Source organism: Prionailurus bengalensis, chromosome B2, assembly GCF_016509475.1.
Source record: "Prionailurus bengalensis isolate Pbe53 chromosome B2, Fcat_Pben_1.1_paternal_pri, whole genome shotgun sequence".
Taxonomy (NCBI): Eukaryota; Metazoa; Chordata; class Mammalia; order Carnivora; family Felidae; genus Prionailurus; species Prionailurus bengalensis.
In genome coordinates this window covers 100,550,243-100,574,897 of record NC_057349.1, presented here as the reverse complement: position 1 = coordinate 100,574,897, position 24,655 = coordinate 100,550,243, and the positions used below count along the sequence as shown (strand labels likewise).

Genomic DNA, 24,655 nt, shown 5'->3' with positions numbered 1-24,655 from the left:
AAGACACTTAACCTGAAGCTAGACAGACGCAGGCCATCTAGATTTTGAGAATACGGCGATACCTTGCTGTGCTCTTCTATACTTCTTCATATGGTTGGTGAAGCAGACGCACATAGAAGAAACACCAATACAATAAGTGTCTGTTGTTTCCTCTTCCTGAGACATAGGAAGGTAAGATACTATAGATGGGTTACTATAGGGAAAGACCATGGGCTTTTATGCTCAGTGGGCCAGGGTTTGAATCATTACTAGCTGATTAACCATATCCAAGGGGCTCATTTAACCTCCTTGAGCCTCAGTTTCCTCGTCTGTAGAATTGGAATGATACCTACTTCATAGGATTGAGGATCACATAGGACAATATATTTAGAGTCCTTGCACGCAGTTCGTGCTCAGTAGGCACACATACTTCTCTTAATTCGGTTGTCATGTCATTCATTGATGAGGCTGACTGCACTGGGCCCGTCCCACCGCTTTTATAACACCCTTTGGGTCATTTACAGCTTTGCTTGGAGAAAATCCATGGGTTTGGTGCCACCCAAAGACATCTGTCAGTGAGACAGTGTTGGTGCTTATGGAATCTACCTTCTTTCTTAGGTTCAATTAAAAACAATATGGATAGGTACCTGTTTTTACATTGTAGCTGTAGGTGTGCAGGGGTGGTCAGCATTAAAAGATTTAGTACAGTGAAAGCACTTGGAACAGAGCCTGGCAAAGAATAAATATTACATAGATATGGGTGTAGCGATAAGGTTAGAGATAGACATTCAAACATACACCTATATGTGCTGTGTATGTATAAGCTACTATATAATAAATGCTCTCATTTTTCGAGTCCACATTATTGTGTCTCTCTCCGTACTTTAACTCAAGTATCATAAAATATCTTCATGTAGCCTTCCTCTCCCTCATCTGCCCAATTTATAATTGAAGTTGTGGGTGCCAAGGATTTCAATTCAGTCATTTATACCATCAGGAAGAATTGGACATTCTACAAAATTTTGTTTTCAAATTTTATGATTATCAACTTTAAATCATTATACCACATTATTAAGAATTTGTTGCCCACTGAGCATAAAACATTATGTCGTGGTAGTTCGGGATCAGGATGGAATGCCAGTGAGAGTAACTGGGTTGTTATTAGACAGGAAAATCTCTATTTAAAATTTGGGGATGCTGGGGTGCCTGGGTGGCACAGTCGGTTAAGCGTCCGACTTCAGCCAGGTCACGGTCTTGCGGTCCGCGAGTTCGAGCCCCGCGTCGGGCTCTGGGCTGACGGCTCGGAGCCTGGAGCCTGTTTCCGATTCTGTGTCTCCTTCTCTCTCTGCCCCTTCCCCGTTCATGCTCTCTCTCTGTCCCAAAAATAAATAAACGTTGAAAAAAAAAATTAAAATTTTGGGATGCTAATAGCACTCAAATAGCAAAGACCACTTCCAGATTATCAGATTTTCCATTTATATTTAGTGGTCAGATATTTTATAAGGTTTGAATGAACTCTTTTTTAAGCCACTGTTCTTTCATGACTTAGATGTTTGTAAGCTTCATGTTGTAATCGTATGAACCATGTTTTGAACAGGGTAACAAAAGTTTACAGAAATATTTAATTCTGAAGTCAATTACATTAAATATGAAAATGAATCTTCATTTAAACCAGCTCTCTTTTCCAAACAGAAAAAGCACGCTCTAACTTAGCAGATTTTTCTGTTTCCCTTAGAGTTTTAATCCGAAGTTGTAGGACTAATAACAGAATACACATAGAACCTGGATTTTTGTTTTTTTAATTTCGCAGCTGAAAGAGATTCAAAAGATAATCCAGTTCTACTCCTATATTCTACAGATGAGGCAACAAATGATCATAAACCAGGCCTGTCTCTGTATCTACTTGACTTTCTCCACCTGTGAAGCCTAAATATTTCTGTTCCCTCTTAGCTGCTGTTTGATTTTTTCAGTCCGATAGAGGCTGTTGCTCTTGTGGCTGACCTGAGGAGTTGTCCTTACCTGGTTGAAGTTTGGGGCAAGTAGACCGTGAGCTTCTTGCCAGTGCCCATTGGCATACTTGTAATCTCACTTATATATCAGCTGTTCAAGGTCTCTGTCAAGTAGCTCACCCACCGCACACGGTGGAAAGTCGAAAGGTAACTTCCAGACTTCCTCCGTGTGTTGCCGTCTTTTTTTAAATGGCACCCTTCATACAACAGAACTATCCTAGTTTCTTCCATGCTTGCTCTACTGTCTAAGGGATAGTGGTGGGATAGCCAGGCCTGTTCTAACCTTTGAACCTTCAGCCTTGTTAAAGAAGCATCCAAAACTTTGGGTACCAATTTGTAATCACATGCCCGAGCTAGAAAAGGAAAGTGGCATGTATCAAAATCAGAAAAAAGTTAAAAGAATTACAAACCGTAACACAGCTATAAGTAAACTCATGTTTCCCGTTGAAGATATTGGACAGAGTCCTTATTACATTCGCTTGTCTTCGTTCAACAAAAAAGGATATTAAGTTTTTCTAAGTTAAAATCTAACCTTATGCAAGTAGCTGTTGATTTAAAAGCTTTTTTATTTTCCCATCAAAAGAGGATCCTCGGTTTGACTTAATGTTGTGGGATGTGTGCAGGTACCTGGAATGGAAACACAAAAGTAGCCATAAAGACTCTTAAACCAGGCACAATGTCCCCCGAGTCATTCCTTGAGGAGGCACAGATCATGAAGAAGTTGAAACATGACAAGTTGGTCCAGCTCTACGCAGTGGTGTCCGAGGAGCCCATCTACATTGTCACCGAGTACATGAATAAAGGTCAGGCCCCACCTCACGGTTGACCCACAGGGGTTATTTCGGGGAGGGAGATGGAGGTGCCTGCCTGCTTTTGTTCTGCTTTCTGCATGAGTCCGGCATTCCTGTCAGGAAGCACAAATCATGTGCTCGTTAATGAAAGCATTGTTAGAACAGACCATGACCTTGAGTGTGCCCCCCAGATCCTTATGAAATGCAACACCTTTTGCACGCTGCACATGTCAGGAGTCCCAGCTCCTCTCCATAATTAAAGCATTCATATTTAATACCCGGGGTGATCTGGAGGGCTATGATCATTTGCTGCTACTTTGAATGCCATGGCTTGTGCTAAATTTCCTTTTTCAGGGCTGAACAGTTAGTATCGGACACCGGTCTCTGGGCTCAGCTTAGTCTCCATCTTCTCAGCACCTTTTCTTTCCCAGTTCTCTTCTTAAACATCAGACGAAGAAAGACGTGCTTTTAAAGAGCCCGTTTTATTTTCATTCTTTCTCTGCCTCTTTCTAATCAAAGCACTATTGCCAAGGATAAGGCCCAGAATCACTTTGTTTTGGAAAAATAGACAAACCAAACAAGAAACGGCCTTAAAAGGTAATATGTTGTACATGAGGGGGCACCAGCATAATTTTTCCTGTCCGTATACTTTCTTTTTAAATACACTTGGAAATTTTTTTCCCTGGCAGATTGTTTGTCCCTTGTATCCAGGGTTATTTGGTAAATAACTTTGTGATTAAAGCATGGAAACAGTCACCGATGACCATCATGAGCCTCCATCCAGCCTCGGCACATGATTGTTTCCACCCTGGTGTTGGTCCTGAGCTCCCTAGGCTGTTACCACAGTGGCTCTGAAGCTTCAGCTGTTTTGTTTCCGATATCTTCAAGGCCTGGCTGGCCATGATTTAAAAAGGGGAGCTAACTGCCCCACCCTGTATTCCTCAGATATTCTTTTCTTGATTTAAAATCTGTAAATAAGCGAGGCCAATGATTCTCAAACCTTACTGTGTATCAGAATCATTTAGGGGTATTCTTTTTTTTTTTTTTCTTTTTATAGGCTTTAGTCTTTGTTTTTTAATTTCAACTTGTTTTATTTTTTATTTTTTTTAATTTACATCCAAAGTAGCATACAGTGAAACAATGATTTCAGGAGTAGATTCCTTAGTGCCCCTTACCCATTTAGCCCATCCCCCCTCCCACAACCCCTCCAGTAACCCTCTTATGAGTCTCTTCTGTTTTGTCCCCTCCCTGTTTTTATATTATTTTTGTTTCCCTTCCCTTATGTTCATCTGTTTTGTCTCTTAAAGTCCTCATGTGAGTGAAATCATATGATTTTTGTCTTTCTCTGACTAATTTCACTTAGCATAATACCCTCCAGTTCCAGCCCCGTAGTTGCAAATGGCAGGATTTCATTCTTTCTTATTGCCAAGTAGTATTCCATTGTTTATGTAAACCACATCTTCTTTACCATTCATCGGTTGATGGACATTTGGGCTCTTTGCATACTTTGGCTATTGTTGATAGCGCTGCTGTAAACATGGGGGTGCTTGTGTCCCCTCGAAACAGCACACCTGCATCTCTTGGATAGATGCCTAGTAGTGCAATTGTTGGGTCGTAGGGTAGTTTTATTTTTAGTTTTTTGAGGAACCTCCATACTGTTTTCCAGAGTGGCTGCACCAGCTTGCATTCCCAAGGGGTATTCTTAAAATACAGCTTTCTGGGCCCGCCTCCAGAGTCTCTGATTCTGGTTCTAGGGTGGGGCCTGAGAGCTTGCATTTCTAACAAATTCCCTAAGGGAAGCTCTTCCTGCTGGTCCCAGGACCACACTTTGGGAGCCACTTGGCCTGGGTGGCATTTTCCCTATGTCACTCCTTCATTCAGGGCTGATGGGAGATGAGGCTAAAGTGGTTAGCTCCTCATATGTCCTTCTTTATGACATAAAGAGAATTGCATCCCATTTCTTATAGGTTTGTCAGATTTTTGTTGTCCTTAGAAATGGAGTCACTATTGTTTGTTTCTGAAAGATAAAACTGCTACCTTTCAAAGAACAGAATTTTTTCTAGCCTCTTTTTTTTTTTTTAATAAATCTTTTCTTCATTGATGGCATTCATTCACTCACCTCATTATTTCTAATAAGAAAACCAAACCCAACCCTTTGTCAGGCATTTTTATCTTTCAAAGTAAATTGAAATGATTTTCTCTTTTGTTCATAGGAAGTTTACTTGATTTCTTAAAAGATGGGGAAGGAAGAGCTCTGAAATTACCAAATCTTGTGGATATGGCCGCACAGGTAGGCCGCATGGTCCCTTGGTTCCTGCCTCAGGTTTACTGCCACGTCAGTACGAGTCGTGGGGTAACGTGTCCTGTTCATCGGTTTCCACAGGTTGCTGCAGGAATGGCTTACATCGAGCGCATGAATTATATCCACAGGGATCTGCGGTCAGCAAACATCCTAGTGGGGAACGGACTCATATGCAAGATTGCTGACTTTGGACTAGCCAGATTGATTGAAGACAATGAGTACACAGCACGACAAGGTGGGCACTTAAATAGGAGGGCTTGTGACCTCAGCCTCGAGAATAGGAGCTTCTTCAGGACCTTTCCTCTCCCCTTCCCTTCCTTTCCTCCAGAAAATACTTGAAATGGCCTTCTTTGGCCAAGTGCTTTCTTCTTAACCTGGCGGGAATCTGACAGCTTTGCAGATGGGAGACTGTGGTGGGTCCAGTAGATGGACAAATGTTGCTTTTTGGTGAATGAATGTCCTCTAATGTGGTCTTTCTGACTCATGCTACCCTCATCACAGTGTCCAGGCCTGGGACGCTTTGCCTTTGGAGAAAGAGGGCTGTGGAAGGCCAAAAGAGAAGTCAAATAATAGCGCATCATTCCATCAGAGTTTCAGCAGAATGAAGAAAGCACGCTCATTGGAGACTTGAATAAAGGAGTTCTTTATAAAGGCATGGGCAGAGTTAGGAAAGCCAACAAGGCAGGAGGTGATATCCCAGAGGTAGCAACAGCCACGGACCTGACCCGAGCCCAGAAGGGCAGTGGGGAAGGGAATAGGCAGGCACCAGAGCTAAGAACCAGAGGCCACCTTTGGCAGACAGAGGCCAGGCACGGATCAGGGGCTTCATACCTTAGCTCCTCCTCCAGAGATCCTGCCAAACCCAGCAAGAAGCCAGAGGTCAGGGGAGCCCACTGATGGGTCCAGCTGGGTCCAGAGCAGGGAGAAGAGCAGAAGGGGGATCATGTAGCAAGAGGACAGAAAATAGCGGCGTCTCCTAAGCAGCCCCACCTCCTCTAAATCATCTCCCTCCATTCTCCCTCCTCCACAGATTTGTAGAAATTAGACTCTAGATTAAATACATCCCAAACGAGCAACCACACCAGTGGGGAGCTTTTTGGATGCTTTTTAGAGCACCAGATGCCAGGGAGGGAATTCCCAGGGTTATTTTTGATCTTCCTGGATCTGCACACAGCAGTCAACAGGTAAATGTATGAAACTGAGTGTGCCGTTTGCAGTCGAATGTAGGCTCCTCATGTAGAATATAATGTTCACGTCTGAAGGAAATGGGTAGCCTTCATGACTGTTGTTTTTAACCAAGCCTAGGCATTCTGAGCAGGGCTGAGCGGTGACTGGAATATATTACAGGGCAGTGCTTTCTACTGGGTTTTGTAATAGCCACCTTGGAATTCCTGTCCTTTCTTTCTAAATTCTGTCATTTCATGCCAGTTCTTCCCTCCTTTTATCATTCTCAAGTGACGAGGAAAACAGTTAAACTGAGACCCTGGCTGGTGCAGATACTGTCCAAGTGCTCAATTCCATGTTGGTCAGACAGCTCGGCTATTTGAATTTCCCCAACACATGGCAGTTCCTGTCCTGGAGCCAAACGCCCACACAGGGAGCATGTCCACACATTACGCACACGCACAAGCACGCACACACTCCTGTGGGTCCAGACGGCAGGCCACGTCCCTAATCAGAGGCACACGGGCAGCTATGATTGGCACTGGCAGTCCAGAGAGAAATGTGGACATGATTTTGAGTCCGCGTGAGCTGAGAGGGTCTGCAGTGCCACTGGGGTCTGAGACCTGGCCCTAAATGAGAGATTTCACCCTGAGGCAAACCCTTCAGATCCCAATTCACAGACCAGAAGGAGGGGGAGCAGGTGAAGGTTTGGGGACATGAATATTTGATTTAGGAAGGGGTGAGATTGGAGCTGGTCTTGGCAATCCATCATGTAAGCGTCCTTGCCTGTGTGAGTAGAGTCCTGGTGCCGACTGGGGTAGTCCAGGATTTGATTCTCCCCTTCTCCCGCACTCTGGACTCCACGGAATTTGTGGTTACAAATCCGCGCCTTGAACCATCCACAAACGAGAAGGCTGCAGGGCAGAAACTGAAGATGTTCATGGAGGTGCTGTTGACAAGGCTGAATGTTTAGTTCATGGATTGGGGTCCGGTCCTCTGGCTGTGGCCCAGGTGACTGGCGCCATAGGGGAAGGCGTGTGAGAGCCCCTCACTGGTTTCCCTGACCGCATGCTTCCACCATGGAGCAGGGCCACGGGTGGCCACCCTCAGTCCTGGGCATCAAGTCCCACCCTCCTCCCCACTCAGCTGTCTGTCCACTTCTGGTGGCTTCCTCACCCCCCACCATCAGTTTCCCAGCTGCTGTCCTGACGCCTTTCAGATCAGCTTCATACCCTTTGTACCGTGTTTCCTCTGCTTAACTTCCAAATGGTCCCACCCTTCCCTCTTAAAATTCTTTTTGTTTCTCTCTTCCCTTTCACAAATATTTACCTATCCATGACAAACACTGGAAAGAGATGAGTAAGGAGAAGTAAATGAAGTGGAGAACTGAACTTGGAGAAAGACACAAAGGTTGGGAGCTCCAGCATTTACAAGGAGGATACAAGAATGCTGTCCTGCAGCAGAAGGAAAGGAAGGAGCTGGGGCGCTTACCTACCGAGAGCCAGGCCTGAGAGGGTAAACGTGAGGAGCGGGGAAGGAAATGATAGACTCCGAGGGGCTAAGTAACTTGTACAAAGTCACACAGCTAATACAAGGGCAGAGGCAGGATTTGAATCCAGGTGTGGCCGGCACCATTGCATCCCTCTTAAGCTACACCAGTGGCCTCTTACCAAGACAGTGATTTAAAAACAAAAAATAAAAATTGAGGTTAGTCATACGCCCCTTTTTCTCTTTATGGGAAAGTTTTTAAGGGGCACTTTCTAATGTGCATGTGTGAGGGAGTTTGAAAGAGCTTCATTTTCCAGTTCTGGGACAGCCCAGCTGTTTATAAAATTCCTCCCGCGGGTCTGCCCTGCCCCGGCCTCTTAACGAGACAGAAAGGCCTGGTATGTATCTGCTAGTGTGCTCTACAGATGGCATGCGTGCTGCGTGCTGAAGTTTCTGCTGGGGATTAATCAGCTCCTCCAGACAGCTGGGCCATGTGCCTGATAATATTTACAAGTCGGGTTTTATGATACCCAGAGGCCACGGTCAGGCTAAAGCTTGATTATGGAAGTGTGGGCCGCGTTCAGAAGCAAGTGCCCAACACAGGTATTTTGGGACTGTGAATGACAGTTGTTTTTCAACACCATTGTGGGTTTCCCATCTACGGGCACACAAATGTCTGATACCATCCCCCCCCGCCCTGGGTAGATGCGGTGACATTTCCCAGGGCACAAGTAGAGTTGAAATTTGGACATGTGTTAAACAGCCCTCCCTGTGTTCCTTTCCTCCTACCACCCCCTACCCCACTGGACTGTAAGCAGAAGCCCCTGTCGGGGAGAAGGTCAAGACCAGGGTCAGAGCCTGTGAGGGTGGTCCCCTGTCAACAGCATTCTAGAGGCAGCTAGAAATTATTTGTTATCGCTCATTCTCTTGCCTGTACGCCTCCCTCAATCCCAGCACATCTTCTTTAGTCATAAACTCATTGCTAAATTGTATCCAATCAGGGTCTCCAAGTAATGCCAGCATTAATTATTTGAATGCCTTGTCTGGGAAAGGGACTTTGCTAGGAGCTCCTGACCTAAGGAAGCCTGAGACTGCACCGGGGCGGTCTGCAAGCGTGCAAAGGGACACACACGAGTGGCGCTGAAGCCACATAGAACCATGGCCTGCCAGCCTCGGGGCCTTGGCCAAGTTATTTAACTTTCCCACACCTCAGTTTGCTTAAAGTGGAAATACATTTTACATGCTTTGCGCTTTAATTTTTGCCAAGATACCTAACAACAAGACATGTGACGTGGTTAGCACGGTGCCCAGCACATGGCAAGTGATATATAAATACTGCTGTTATTGTGTCCTGTACAAGACTAAGTCCTTGGGGAATAAAAATACACGCAAGAATGGACTGCAGACATAATGGAAAGGCTCAGACGCTGTTCTGATAAGGGAGAGGGGAGGCAAAGAGAATTCCCATGTAGTCAGATGCAAGTATCGCGAGAACGGAATTGCCAGCAACAGAAATGAGCGAGTCAGAAGAAGAACTCATTTCCAGAGGAAAGAGGGTGAGTTTGGTTTCAGATTTGTTGAGCTTGAGGAAGTTGTGGTTGGCGCATCCAAGCTCGGTGTGCAAGCCCTCACCCAGTACCACTGCCGTGGGTCCTCGCCTCCAGGCACGTGCCCCCGTTCCCTCCTGTCAGCTTACCCCCACCTGCACCCTCACCTGAGGTCCTATGTCAGCCACCTCCCTACCCCAGCACTGCTGCAGAGCCAGTCCAGCCCTGCCTGTGCCACGGACACCGCACCCTAAGGGTCCACTGTCTGGATGTTGTCCTCACACATCCACACCTCGCCTCCAAGAACCACCAGCATGGACGGCTGTCACCAAGCCTTGCTTTCCAAAACCCACAGCCCCTGCAACCATCAGTTCCTTCAAAGCTCACACAAACAGGAAGCAGTGGGAGAATTCTTGATAGACTGCCTTCTTGATAAGCTTTCAGGAAGCTCAGTGCTGACTAGTGTTGACTTAAACCTAGCAAGTTCAGATAGACTTGGCTTGTGTGTAAGCATGACTTGTTTGGGGGGACACTTATTTGTTACTGAGCCGTAATATACATAACACTAAAATGAAGAGATCTGAAGGGCACAACTTAGTAAATTTTTACATATGTATATGCCCCTGAAACCACCCACAGATGAAGGTACAGAATGCTGCCAGCACCTAAAGACCACCTCATCCCCCATCCAGCCAGTAGTCACCTGCAGAGGTAGCCATTGTTTGTACTTCTGTCACCAGCCATTCATTCTGCTTATAATTGAACTTCATATAAGCGAATCATACAGTATTACCCTTTTGTGTCTGGCTTCTTTCCCATCATTCTGTTAAACAAATATATCAGTTTATCTGTTCTACTGGTATTTCTCATTTGGTACCATTATGAATTCTGCTGTGGTTAGTGGGCATATGTCCTCCTGTCTCTTGGATATATCCCAGGACTAGAACTGTTACCCTTAAGGCAAGCCTGTGGTTAGCATTTATAAATACCACCCAGCGTATTTTGTGGGCGTATCTTTAAAGGTACCATGCATGGTTACTGTGTTATTTGCTGGTGGGTATACTTCCCTCTGGGCTACTGAGGGAGCCTGGTAAGACTGAGGAACCTGGGTTAGAAGTTAGGAGGCCTCGGGGTGCCTGGGTGGCTCAGTCGGTTAAACGTCCGACTTCGGCTCAGGTCATGATCTCACCATTCAAGAGTTCGAGCCCTGTGTTGGGCTCTGTGCTGCCAGCTCAGAGCCTGGAGCCTGCCTCGGATTCTATCTGTCTGTCTGTCTCTCTCTCTCTCTCTAAAAAATAAACATTAAAAAAAAAGTTATGAGGAAGTTAGGCCTGGATCTGAATGAGCTCTGTCACTTACAAGTTTGGTGTTCCCAGACAAATCATTTAACCTTTCTGAGCCTCAGTTTTAGCATCTGTGAAATGGTGATAATGAAAATAATTACCTCACATAATTAGTGTGAGGATTAAATGGGGTGTCTATAAAAGCTCTTTGCGGGTTGTGGAATATAAAAGCCATTCTTATGACCCAAACTTTTCATGTTTGATGTATATTTTCCTTGAAAAGTATCTTTTTTTTCTTGCCTAAAAACTTTTTTTAGGAAAAAGACTGCTAGTAATCAATAAAGAAGAATCAATCTTCTAAGAGAAAAAAAAATTAGTTCCTTATTTTATAGCCAGCTCTATCTAGGCAGTGAGCACTTAGCATCACCTACATGGCCCAAGGGCCCCGACCGACTTTCCTTTTTCTCCTATTTGCCTTCTCTGCTGAGAACTGTCCCTGCCTCCATGCTGCCTCTGTTGTTTTTAATCTTGTCAAACCTGAGTATCTGATGGGCATTCTCCGCAGTGTCTCGGATGGTTGTGTTTGCATGTGCATGTGCACACACATACGTGGACAAGCACTGTTGTGGCAATTCTCCCAAGTACCTATGGACCCAGTGTTGCTGCTTCCTTGTAGAGGTGATTTGGCCCGAAGAACAGCGCAGAGCAGTAGTAGGTATTTAATAGATACTCGTGTACAAGAGTGAAAATAGCCCAAATCACTGTCACCACTCCACACTCCTCACATGCTCTCCTGCTCTCTGAGAACCGGGCACGGCTCTCTGGAAATCAGATCCTGTGGTGACAGCAGGACGCTCCGGAGAGGATGGTTTGCTACACTAGCACTCCCTGCACAGATTGTCTTTGAGGTAATAGGAACCACCAGAATTTTGAGCTAGATGGTCTGTGTTCAGATCCGGGCTCTGCCATTTCCTGCTCGTGGATTTTCACATAAGCTCTAGCCTCAGTGAGCCTCAGCTTTCACATCCTGAAGTCGGGTTGGTATTGGTCACCTTTCAGGAGGTCATGAGAATTAGAGAAGAATAGAGAAGAAGCTGTTATTATTCACTCCTTCCTGCTGCTCCTGGAAGCACTTAGCTTTATGTCTTTCTGGATAGCCAGACCGATTTCCTTCTACACACACACACACACACACACACACACACACACACACGCCCTCCCAAAGATAGGAGGAACTGGATTGTTAAGAGCACAACGAATGTTGGGGCACCTGGGTGGCTCAGTCGGTTGAACATCCAACTCTCGATTTGGGCTCAGGTCATGATCCCAGGGTCCTGGGATGGAGCCCCGTGTGGGGTTCTACGCTGAGTGTGGAGCCTGCTTAAGATTCTCTCTCTCTCTCTCTCTCTCTCTCTCTCTCTCTTTCTCTCTCTCTCTCTCTCATTCTCTCCCTCACTCCCTCCCAACCTCCCTCTCTGTCTGCTCCTCCCCAGCTTGCACTGTCTAAAATTAAAAAACAAAACAAAACAAAACACATAGCCCATGAAATCAAATTGATGTTGGTGTGAATCCTAGCATTGCTGCTAATTAACTGTAAACCTTGACAAGTTACCTAACCTCTCTAAGCCTTCATTCCCTCCTCTGAAAACAGGGATAATAATAGTTATCTACATCACAGAATTGTATGGCTTAATACATAAAAAGCACTTAGCACAAAGCAAAATGCTAAGCTGATAGTTGTATAGTTGTAGTTATTAGTAGTGATAGTAATATCACTACTATTGATCCAGTGGGTTGATAGTAGCTGTTTGTGTGTGTGTGTGTGTGTGTGTGTGTGTGTGTGTGTGTGTGTGTGTGTCTGCCCCTCCCTCCCTCCGTCCTCCTCATACCCACCCCTCACTCAGGCACACATATCACATGCAGCACACACACCCACTTGATGTTTCCCTAACCGCTCCCAGCCAGGTCGCCTGCCTATTTAGCCCTCTCCTCTCCTGATTTGAATCATCACAAAGACAAGAATACGGAATTGCTCCGTGTCTTGGTTTTTTGTGTTGTTTTTTTTTAAGGTGTAAGTTAATGACAGGATCATTGTTGAGGAAGCTAATGTCAAGGCAATTTAATCTTTGGAGCTTTGGGATGTATGTAGAAACCGGGGCTTTCGTGACTTTGTGTAAGACATGCTGTGAGTTTAGGTTTGTGTATTAAATAGAAGAAGAAAAATGCGTCTGTTCAAATGCTCCCAGTATTGCGGGTTTAAGTTGAATAGATTATTATCTGGAGGAAAATTCACATATAAATTAGACTGCGAAGAATTCATAATTGTTGCAGTTTTCATGTTAATTATTTCATGTTAAAAAATTGTTACTGCATAAATTAACACATTCTTTCATGGTGAACATATTTTAGAAAGATTTGTTACTTTAATAACTCTTTGTGTATTAGAAATCCCAGATGCCTGTACTAATTAAATATAATCAGATTTTGGATTCAAAAAGCACAGTAGCCATTTAACACAAACAAGGAGGCAGCTAGGTTGACAAACACAGTCAGGAAGAAGCAGATCCCGGTTTCTTTCAAATTTTGAATTTCACAATTCAGAACTGTGAATTCAATTTCTGTCCTTCCTTTGTATCACAATGACTGGGGATTATCAGACTCAGAACACCAGCTTTCCAGCTCAAGGGCTCCTGCAGAATTATTAATCAGCTTCATCTGAGGCCTCTGTAATCCAGTGGCACATGAAGGCTGATCTCGCCATGAGATGCCCTCCCTCTGCCCCCGTCGGCACATGCGTTTCTTGTTCTCCGTCAACAACAGCACTGCAATTCCCACACAGTGTGCCGTGACCTGAACGGCAAATGTCAGGGAAGGGGAGGTGGGCGGGGAACCCTTTTAATCACTGAATTTAATCTAATTCTTCCCAGACGAGAGGAGCAAACCATCCTTTGACGAAAAGCAAACCCTTTCCAAAGCAGCCATTGTTTTAAGGCCTGAGCAGGAAACTTGTTTGTTTGGACTGACCCTCCCGCCCCCGCCCCCCCCCCGCCCCCCCCCCCCCCCCCGGAGTTTACGGGCTGTCCCGAGGGGCTGTCTGGGGAGAGCCTGGGGCACCTCCGGGCTGAACGTCCGGCCCTCAGCCGGTCAGAGCCAGCCCTCCCCGCCGAGCCCCCCCACCCCCCACCCCTGCTGCCTGCACCGAGCCGGTTCTGCCTAGTTTGGTACATTTCTGTCACTAGGCAGAAAAGCGCCTTCATTTGTATTCTGCCGCTTACAGCCCAGGGCTTCCGAGGCATTTCCGAGAGGGGTGCTTTGTTTATCTGCGGAGCCACCGTGGGTCATTCTGCCCGGGAAAGGGAGACGGATCTGACCGTCCATTTTCCTCGTAGAAAGGACTTGCGGAAAGCCAAAGATTACAGTGAAAAGAAAGGCACTTTAACGCACCCTTGGCTACCCCGGACTCTCCTTCAAGATTAAAACTGCAGGAAGGGGGTGCTCTCACTCCTTCTACTCCCTGACAGTCCCGGGGGGGGGGGGGGGGGTTCAGATGGGACCGCGATAGGCCCTGATCACTGAGCCCGCTCCCCTCAATATCTGTCCTCGTTCTCCACACTGGGCAGTCACGTGTTGTATTCCGTGTGGGTGTCTTCCCCTTTGTGCTGTCTTGGGCAGAGCAATTTGGCGGTTGTTTCTGAATGGTCAAGAGCATGTCCTTAGTCTCTGCATCCCACGTTTCTTAGTAATCAGCAAGAAGGAAGCAGATGGTCACCCTCTGTGATTTTAAAGTGTGTAAATAGGAACTGCAGACTGCCATCAAACATCAAAAATGTCACTTGGCTTCCTCATCTTGTTTTGCTGGCAGAAGGAACTCCTTCATTTGCATCATCTGGATAATCAGGGACGGGCAGTGCAGATGAAAACTGCCCCACATTGTGAAGCCTCCGTTTCTTCCCGCTGAAGGAAGGCACACAGCCTTTGCAGCAATGATGTCAGACTGAACCAGGCCCACTGCCCCTTCTGGAGGTAGCTGGATTCCTGGAATGATTTCTGGGTTGAGCTGCATCCCAGACACGTGTTTCTTACTTAGGTCTGAGTTCTCACCACCCTGAACAGCAGCATACAGGTGGTTCCAAAGCCCTACACACAGCTTTCTTGTCTTTCACTCCGAGTAAAAGTCCACAAAGGTAGTGTCCGTCCTATCGGAATTGTGAGTCAGAATTTTTATTCTGATGCTTCTCATTTGGCTCTCAGAAAGCTGGAAGGATCATTGGAATTACTCAGAGCTTTGGTGTTCTAGAATAGCTAGCAAGGTTTCTTCTTTCCTCAGTTCCACCCAAGATAACCACTTCCACAAGCTGGCCCAGCCCGGTCTGTACTTTAAGCAGAGTCTTCTGGATGGGTCTTAGATTTCCTTCCTGAGAGTAAGAGGACCAAATGCCCGTGATTTCAGGAGAGGCCAGTGAATTTCATTCTCTTGTGCCCCCAGTGAGCATTATCCTGGGTTGCCACTGGTCCCCACCCTGCTGGCTGCCCCCCCCCCCCCCACAGATGGTAAAAGAACTGTCACAGCCTGCGTTCTGTTCTCCTCCGCACGAGGCTCTGCCGTCCTTCCCAGTCCATCTAGCCGCCTGCCCTTCCTTCCTCAACTCCGAGATGCCAGGACTCCTGCCCTGGCAGCAACCTCAAACCCGATGTCTCTGGAGGCTGGATTTGCTCCCCCCTGTCTAGTTGTTCTGATCGTACCCCTTCTCTGTCTGGTCCTCCATTTGGGGCTTCCCTTGGGACTCTCCTCACCCCTCTCAGCCTGAATATCCCTTCCGTGGAGGCAGCCACACCAGACTTTGGATCTGTGCCCAGCCAGCCAAGCCTTGTCTCTGGGGTATGTTCAGGCGCTGCCGCTGGCCCTTGATGCATGTCTTCCTGGGCCGAACTCCTCCTTCCTCCACCCACACCCCTGATGGGACAGCACTCCCCTCCCTCCTCCTTACCTCCTTCCTTCTGAAATTCCCTGCTCACTGTATGCATTGCGGAGGTTACATCATATGAATTCATTGTACCCTTTACTTCTCCTTTACTTTTACTTTTAAAACATGGTGATAAGACCTTATGAATCTATAGTAGAAATTTCAACAGCATGTGTCAGCAGGAATAGCTGGAAAACACACAGTTGTATTACTCCAGACACGTTTGGGAAATTTGAAAGTCATTCCTTTGGCCTAGTATGAAAAATCTTGCGTTTTGGCTTTGCCCAGTTTTATTGGGTTTGAAATCCTTGTTTTGTTTGAATAACCACTGAGTTCCAGGTCGGGTCAGCTTTGATTTCACCTCTCCTACAGGATATCCTGTCCTAGTCCTGCCTTGTAACCCTTCCCCACCAATGTAATCAGCTTCCTGTTACTGGCCTGATTTGTGATTTCTTTTCCGTTATCCCTCAGGGTAACTTTAAAGTTGAAGTACCGAATATTATTTAACGTTGAATGCCATAATTTGCAGAACTTGTGACTTCATAATTAAAGAAGACGCTGGATGGATCTTTGGTTCAGAAAAACCATGTCTGTGGTTGAAGCTAATGCCTTTTCCCCTTGAAAACACTATCAGGGCACCAATGTATTCTCTGCAGGAAGGATTTGGCTGTTTTTATTCCACACTGGCTTTGCCTTTTCTACCTTGGCCCAGTTTTTTAGCCAGAGGGGAAATTTTCTGAAACCGGGCTATGGAATCAGCTGGGGGAGGGGGCGGGGGGGGGGGGGGGTGGGGCATGGCTTAACAGTCCAACTCTCCACCAAGAGCCAATAATGTGAGCTGGGCCCCACCCAGGCCTGTCCTGGCCCCTGAGCTGAGCCTCTCCCAGGGAGCAACATGGGGCACACTGCAGCATTTCAACGTGGCCACCTCTACCCAGAGACCCCATTCTCTGTGCATTCTTTCCCTCTCTCCTGAGCCCTCTTTCTCCCAAAGCCAGCACCACAGTCTATTTAGTCTCTGTTGGATTTGCCTGTGAGTTCTGTCTCCCTGGCTGCCTAGAAAGGCCTACGGCAGGACCCATGCTTGGTTGTCTCAGGAGCCCCTCCCACTGCACTAGGGACTAACTGGAGGCTCAGTAAGTTCTCAGTATTTGATTGATGAGCACACTGGGTTTTCTTCATCCTCTTTTCCTCTCTTAAAGTTTGGAGAGCTTTGGCTAACCTGATGCAACTCAGTGCCTTTGCATTACTGTCCAAATAAAATAATAGTTGGCATTTATTCAGGCACCAGATGCTGTGCTGGACCCCTTACATTGTTTATAATTCTCACCACAACCTCATGAGGTTATCATTGTCCCGATTTACAGCCATGGAGACTGAGACTGGCGGAGGTTTTAAGTGGTCACCCAGTAAATTGAATGTGCAAGCCCAGATACGCTGACTCAGAAACTACTTTCGTAAATGGCCACCCTGGGCCTTCCACAAATGACCCCTCAATCCCAGCGCAGCCCACAGGTGGGCCCCTTTGCATTGTCACTGAAGAGCATTTTCTCCCTGATCCCTGGCCAGCTTACATACACTTAGTGCAGGAGGTAGACTTGGGAGCAGAAGTCTCTGCCATCTTCATTTGAACATTTCTAATGCCACTGCCGTCATCTTAATGCATGAAGATGCATACAGTATAGTAAGTAACCAAATCAAGTAAGAACTATTTCTGTTTGAGACAAAGAAAATAGACTGCCTGACCACTAGGGATATAGGACCGTCATTAACTGGAATGGAGCCCGGGGTTAGGATGCGCCATCCTGACATAATGAGTTTAGCTGGCCTTCCTGTTTTCACTTACACACCAAGAGCATCCGGTCAGACTGTCCTAGAGTATGGTAAGGATGATTTTATTCCTATAACACTAAGGGTGGAAACAACTATTAGTTTGTTACACTGCCGTGTATTTACTCTTCTCTTGTTTGGGTTTGATTTGAATCTGTGTAAAGGAAGAGAATTTCTTTGGCCGTCACAGTGTTAGATATATTGCTAGGTTGACCCTTTAGCCAGATAAAGATTTGTTGAGCAGTTGCTCTTTAACTAGCCTTAGGCAAGGTCCTGTCGAGGAATCTAAGTATAAAACATGGTCTCTGACCTCCCAGGGTTTACATTCTATTTAAGGAGATAAAAAAATAACCCATGCAGAACTAGCAGAAAGACATGCTGGAGATGTGGACACAGCCGCACGGTGTATAGTGTTTAAGCACTCGGGCTCTGGAGCCAGGCTCCCTGGCTCAAATCGCAGTTCACCATTTCCACCTGTCCTTTGGCATCTCATTTTACCTTTCTGTTTAGTTTTCTCATCTGGAGAACAGGACTGTTACTGGTATGCACCTCCTGCACGTAAAGCACTTAGCGTGATGCCTGACACTTAGCAAGCCCTCAGTATGTTTAGCCATTATGGTGGATATTATTGTCAAGCATTAAACCGTTACTCATAGCATCGGCTCCAAGTGCATGGGAGAGATCACTGAAGGCTGGCGTAATCACAGATGACTTTATGAAGAAGGTGGGACTTGAGATGAGTAGGCTTCAGCTATGCAGGTGGAAGGAGAGGAGATGTTTAGAAAAAGCTAACAAGAAACAGGTATGGTTATGCCAAGTGCAGGGTATAGGTTCCGAGAAAGCAAACCAGACTAGAAGATGGGTTTGGGGTAGCAAGAGCCAAAGTGGAACAGATACATGGGTATGAAAAACAGGTGGAGGAGTTTGCCTTCGTGCAATTGGGGGTGGGGGGGAGGGGGGCACAATGAGGTTGGGGAGGAGAGGGTTATGAACTCATTGGTTTAAGTGACTCATTGAAAGGACAGTGATCCAGAGGCAGGGCACCGTGACAGGAGGACTGATCAGAGGGATGAGGACCCAAGACAGGTTTCAGCAAAGAGCTTAAATAAGAAAGAGAAAATTTGAGAGACATGTCAAAGAAGAAAACAGGAAGCCTTGGTGATATGGGGTGCCTGGCGGGCTCAGTTGGTAGAGCATGTGACTCATGAGCTAGAGCCCCATGTTATGCATAGAGATTACTAAGAAAGAAAGAAAGAAAGAAAGAAAGAAAGAAAGAAAGAAAGAAAGAAAGAAAGAAAGAAGGAAAGAAAGGAAGGAAGGAAGGAAGGAAGGAAGGAAGGAAGGAAGGAAAAAGAAAAGAAAAGAAAAGAAAAGAAAAGAAAAGAAAAGAAAAGAAAAGAAAAGAAAAGAAGGAAGAAAAGAAAGAAAGAAACAAACAAACAAACCTTGGTGATGGATTAGCTCAGAGGTTTAAGGAAAGGGAGAAGTCCCAGCTGGCTTTCAGGTTTTTTCTGCTTTGCAGCCTGGCAGAATGATGATGTGGCCCCCAGAAAAGGGATAGTAGGGGGGCGCCTGGGTGGCGCAGTCGGTTAAGCGTCCGACTTCAGCCAGGTCACGATCTCGCGGTCCGGGAGTTCGAGCCCCGCGTCGGGCTCTGGGCTGATGGCTCGGAGCCTGGAGCCTGTTTCCGATTCTGTGTCTCCCTCTCTCTCTGCCCCTCCCCCGTTCATGCTCTGTCTCTCTCTGTCCCAAAAATAAATAAACGTTGAGAAAAAAAAAATTAAAAAAAAAAAAGAAAGAAAAGGGATAGTAGGAGGGAAAAAAAAGATAACTCCATTTCCATCCTAAAATATTATAGTGAGAATAAACTTTTTAAGTCAGGTCAGTCTTTTAGTAAAACTTTTTACCTAATACAAGAATATCCTTTATAATAAAATATCTTATTCATAGTAAGATGAGTTGGTAAAATGATGAATTTAGATTCATAGTTAGTTGCCACATGTGAGATAAAGGTGAGACAGCCTAGAGGCTTTGTCCCTTAGACGTTTGCGAATCAAAAACTGGGACTTCCGAGGAGAAACGGTCTGTGTAGTATTTCCAGCCCTGTTCATACAGAGATGATGGGCAGCGGAAGTCGTGAGAACCTGTGTTTGTTCCCCAAGGGAGGAAGCAGGGAGGGAGGAGTCCACAACACCGAGGCCATTAGAAAACGAGGATGGGGGCGCCTGGGTGGCTCGGTCGGTTACGTGTCTGACTCTTGATCTCATGGTTCATGAGTCTGAACCCTGCATGGGGCTCCTCGCTGACAGTGCAGAGCCTGCTTCGAATTCTGTGTCTCCCTCTCTCTCTGCGCCTCCCCAACTTGCACTCTCTTTCAAAATAAATAAACTTAAAAAATAAAAAAAGAAAGTGAAGTATGAAGAAGAGCCTAAAGCAGAGACACAAGAAAGGCTTGGGAAGGAAGGAGGGACATCGGGGAAGAATAAACTCAGAGAAGATAAGTAATTCATTTCCCATAAAAATGTTTGAGCCTTGCAGTTTTGGAGTATGCTATTTTACTCCTTTGTTGCTGAGATTATTGGTATTATTCAAACCTGAAAAGTGTGCTACAATAGCACAAATGTGACCAGAGCCACTAGTTAAATATGATGTCAGAGGTGACAACAGAAATATAACTTATCTGATACTGATTGCTGATAGATGCCCATGGGCCTCGAAACGTCATGATGCTTCTCGAGAGTTTTGAAAAGTCAAAATGCTCTTCACATTCTTTCTCCTCGTAAATCGTTCTCGAGGTAATGCTCTATTGTCTGCTACATTTGAAAGACAAGGAGAAACAGTGAGGTGGGATGTCATCATGTTCTGCTCACAAGCCCCAGTGGCTTCTCATCACACTTCGGATGGGACCCAACGTCCTTAGTGAGCCTTGCAGAGCCCCATAAAATCTGTCCTTGTAGCCCATTCTGTCATTCTTTATAGCATTTGTCACCGTCTGACATATATCATGGCCACTCGTTTATTTTGTCTCCTTCCCGGACTAAGCCGCATGCTCCATGAGAGCCAGGGGTTGAGCTCACTGGTGGCTCCCTGGAACGAGGTGCGGTGCCGACCACAGGGGAAGAACTCAGAAGTGCTCATGGTAGGAAACAAGAGAAGACAAAACCAGCCAGCACTAGTGGGGTTTCGATGTTATTTTGTGGTCCAACTTTGATAACCGAATAAGTCCACAACCCTCTCCTTCCTCATACCTAAAGCCCAGAAGACTATTAACCTGATTTTACATAAGGAAGACCAGGGCCTGTGAGTGTGAGCGATTGGCGTCCGGTTACCCGCTTTCCTGTTCAGTCTTTTCGGAAAAAGATGTTCCGCTGCGTTTTGCTGTGAACGCTCCCAAGGCCTCTGGCCACCTTGTCTTTTTGCTGATATAACCCCCACCTGGAGTTGCAACTCCAGGGATCTAGACCCCCTGCTCCTCACAGAGCAAAGTCTGGGGTTCCCTCCGTCTGAGACAGATTCACTCCACCCTTCATTTGGCACTAAAAACACAGGTTTTTCCGGGTGTTTCTAAGTGTCATTAGTTTGTGACAGATGCTTTTCTACAGTAGCCGGCAGTTGTTAGACCCTTATAAGGAGGGCATCCAGATGGAGACAGACAGTGACACTGGTCACTGAGAACAAGGAGAGGACCCTCCAGAGAGCAGGGAGCTAATAATAAGTAAGGAGCTGTGTCAGTTCAGGCTGGAAAGGAAGGCTGGGAGGACTAAGCATCTGTCCAATTACTCAGTCATTCACCACCTCTTTAGTTTCTTCCGGGCACCGGGCACTGGGCTCAGTACTAGAGATAAGGTGGCCATCCAGAAAGACCTGCTCCATGCCCTCAAGGACAGTCTCTGAGTACTTCAAACGTATTCATTTGCCCTTGAAAAGTAGCAGCCACAAAGAACAAGACGCTCTGGCAGCACAGTACCAGGGAACCTACCCCAGTCTTAGTGTTCAGGTGGAGGTTCCCTGTGCAAATAACACTTAGGCTAAGAGCAAAGGAGCAAGAGTTCGCCATGGGGGAGGGACGTCAGCAAAGGGAACAGCCTGCCCCGTGGCCCTGCAGCAGGCAGGAGCCATCAGAGAGGGGCAATGGAGAGGTTGGAGATAGGGAGGAGCGGGAGGCCCAGGATAACAAGAAGAGGCTGGACACATAGGGAGGAGGGACCAGACTGTAAATGTGGGCCCAATGGGAAGGCCATTGCAGGAGTCCAGACAGGTGACCGTGAGCGAGCAGGCACAGACCAGAGTGGGGGTAGTGAAGACACACAGATGCACTCTCCGGAGTGAAATGGACTCAACATGGAAAGTGGTGAAGCAGCAGAGGTGGAAGGGGACTCAGGGAAGATGTATGGCGATGGGCAGATATACGCAGCATCTGAATGAGGGGGCCTTGCGGCATTCTGGTCTCATCAGCTAGGCAGTTGACAAGGCAAACCGTGGGGAAAGGTAAATTTGGGATGTTGCATTGAAAGGCCCTTTGAGGCCTCCCAGTGGAGAGGCTGGGGAGAGAATCCGATATACAGGTCAGGAATTCAAGAGGGAGGGCCCAGCAGGTGATACAAACGCAGGTGACATTGGGGTCACGAGAGAGGTGGAAGCCAAGAGAGGGAGTCCAATCCCCTGTTGTCACACCGAGCTCATGCCCAGTCGGTTCACATCTCAACAGAATTTAGAGAAACAGGATTGAGAGGTAGGTGCCTGATGGCTCAGCATGAGGCTCACCGGTCCTCACCACGATTGCAGGAAGGTAAATGGCACAAGTGCAGAGACACCCTACCCAGAAGGTGGTTCCAGGACATGGGCCCCAGTGGCACACCAGGTCAGACTTTCAGCAAGGGCTTTATCCTAAGAGGTACAAAATCTGCAGACACTACCTAGGAAACAGTGGAAAAGGCGTTTCAAGTCCATGCATTACACACATATATATTACATGCACCATTTTGTGTGTTGGCTTAAAAGAATCCTAAACTGTTAGAGTAAATTCAGTAAGAAGTAAAAACTAGAGCAATGATGAATGATAATTCCTATATTTTTTAGTGCATCTAAACATTGAACAAGTTCACAGAGTGTTACATGATACCAGTGACACAGATTATCCTACCTGCCATAGTTTGCTATTCGAATAAAACGCAAAGGAAAGGAAATTGCATTGGCGTCTGAATCCTGCTCCCAAACAGGAGAATTTCAAGAAGAGCGAATCAGCTGGTTACATAACAGAGCCAAGTTCATCATTGTATAGGCCTCTGGACACTGTCTCCTTTTTTCTACAAATCTGTACTGCTTAGAAGACATCTTTGATCCTGACTTTCTGCCTGTCAGAACTTTATTTTCAAGGGAAAGGCAGTGTTTATACCCAGGAGATCGGGAATTCCTTCCAGGTTTCTGAGCTTTCTTGACTTCACCTGAGGAGAGAGCCTACCGCAGCCCCCAGGAAGGCCGCCTGTGGGATTGTGTAGGTGGTATTCCAGACAGCCCCAGCAATGCTGTTCTCATAGGCCGGGGTCTGCAACATGCAGCCTGCCTGGATAGAGACACCCCCACGCCCCCACCCACCACAGACCCCGGGTTGAACTCTCTCCCATTTGGGGCTGCATCTCCTTAGAGATACCCTCCCCCACCCACCACCGCCACAAACCGGGGGTTGAACTCTCCCCAATTGGGGACTACATCTGTACCCTCAGGAGGTGGGAAACCAAGGTGAGCGGAAATAGAGGTAATGAGTTGAGTAAAAGAGCGAACATCAATCAGTTCTTTTGTTGAAACCATAGTTAATGACTAACAGATCATCGCTGCTTTAATTTATTAACCTTTTGTCTGCCTTGAAAAGGAAAATACGAGTTGTCTTTAGAGAAGCTCCTTTTGTCAACAGTGGCTGCTATTTTAAGATTGAAAAGAAGTAGGAGAAATTGGACAAAGATATTCTTTCTTTTTCTTCCAAAATGTATTAGGTGTAAGTAAACATATTGCTTATCTCAGAAAGAAAACTAATGCAAAATAAGTTTATTTACGTAAGCCCCTGCTACTAAGTCTCAGAGCACATATCCACAAATGGTTTCCTATCAGAGATCGATTACAGCCTTTGTCTGAACCTACTTGTTGAAGGTTTACATATTACAATTCTTGCTGTAGATGATGTAATGAGAAAACAACAAAGCCGACTAGCACAAATGGCTGATATATTGACATTTGGGTTTGGTTTTTTTTTTCAAGCTCACATTATGAAATCTTCTCTCGGAAAATCCAAAGTGACTTTATCCAAATTTTGAACGGTTTACTGTTAGCATCATACACACCTTCACGAATGTTGAATGGTTCCAAGAAGGGAAGAAAGGCTCCTTTTGTTTGTCATTTTATTTACGGGAGTCGTATCTGCACAAGGGAGAAAAAAAAAGTTCTTTTTGCTTTTAGAGATGGACATAGATTTCCAAGCCATTTGGCTCAAGAGATAGTTTAAATAGGAATGAATTTAATATACCTTTAATTCTCTGAAATAAGAGAACTCCAGCTGAGGTTTGGTCCAGGGCAAAGTCTGTTCTCGACACTGAAGAAAATCTATCACATTAATCCCAGCGGCTCAGAGTCCAAAGCTGCGTGAACAGAATGCTCGAGGGTAGGTTCTCACACAGAAGAACGCTTTGAAAGAAACTTTAAAAACAAAATGACTGTTCAGAGAATACCAGGCCTTGTGTGGAATCATGCAGCACTTAAGGAAAGATAGAAATAATTATGCTTGAGAAACACAGCTAATTAAAAATAACTCCGTGCATAAAAGGAAAAGAAAACCATAGAATAACTTCTCTGCTCCAGTGTAAATGTGAGATGCCACATAATGAAATAGTAGGATTTTTTTTTTTAATTTCATTTCACACTGGCATAAAAGAGATGGAGAGGAAAATTATATTGCCAGAAAATGCCAGGGCAGATTTGCTAAAGATGTTATCATGTACTGTGTTTAAAACAAAAATCTAATTGCTGTAATTTATCATACCTCTGGTTATTAAAACCATACTAATTTAAAGATTTTAATTATTTGCCACTTTTGCACATTGTGACTTTTCATAGAAGATACCACAAAAATTTCTGATTCTGTCAGCCTTTGTATGGTTTTTTTTTAGGAGCTCCTATGTAAAATTAACATGCTTTTAACATATAATTGTGTTTATATCAGTAACAAAAATTCCTTGTGTTTTTCTTTCAGTTTGTTTGATGAGATCTCTAGAACTGCTTTATAATTGCTGAGCCTAATATGTGAGCGC

The 24,655-nt window shown here is 45.7% G+C and overlaps 1 protein-coding gene across 9 annotated transcripts in view; it reads left to right on the top strand.

Annotated features, from left to right (window-relative positions):
* FYN (FYN proto-oncogene, Src family tyrosine kinase) overlaps positions 1-24,655 on the top strand; it is a 215,232-nt gene that overhangs the window by 176,869 nt on the left and 13,708 nt on the right. For all 9 annotated transcript variants that reach the window (XM_043592132.1, XM_043592139.1, XM_043592130.1 and 6 more), the window contains 3 exons: positions 2,612-2,791; positions 4,993-5,069; positions 5,163-5,316. In XM_043592132.1, the coding sequence (XP_043448067.1) occupies positions 2,612-2,791; positions 4,993-5,069; positions 5,163-5,316 (411 nt within the window). The remainder of the gene's footprint in view (positions 1-2,611; positions 2,792-4,992; positions 5,070-5,162; positions 5,317-24,655) is intronic.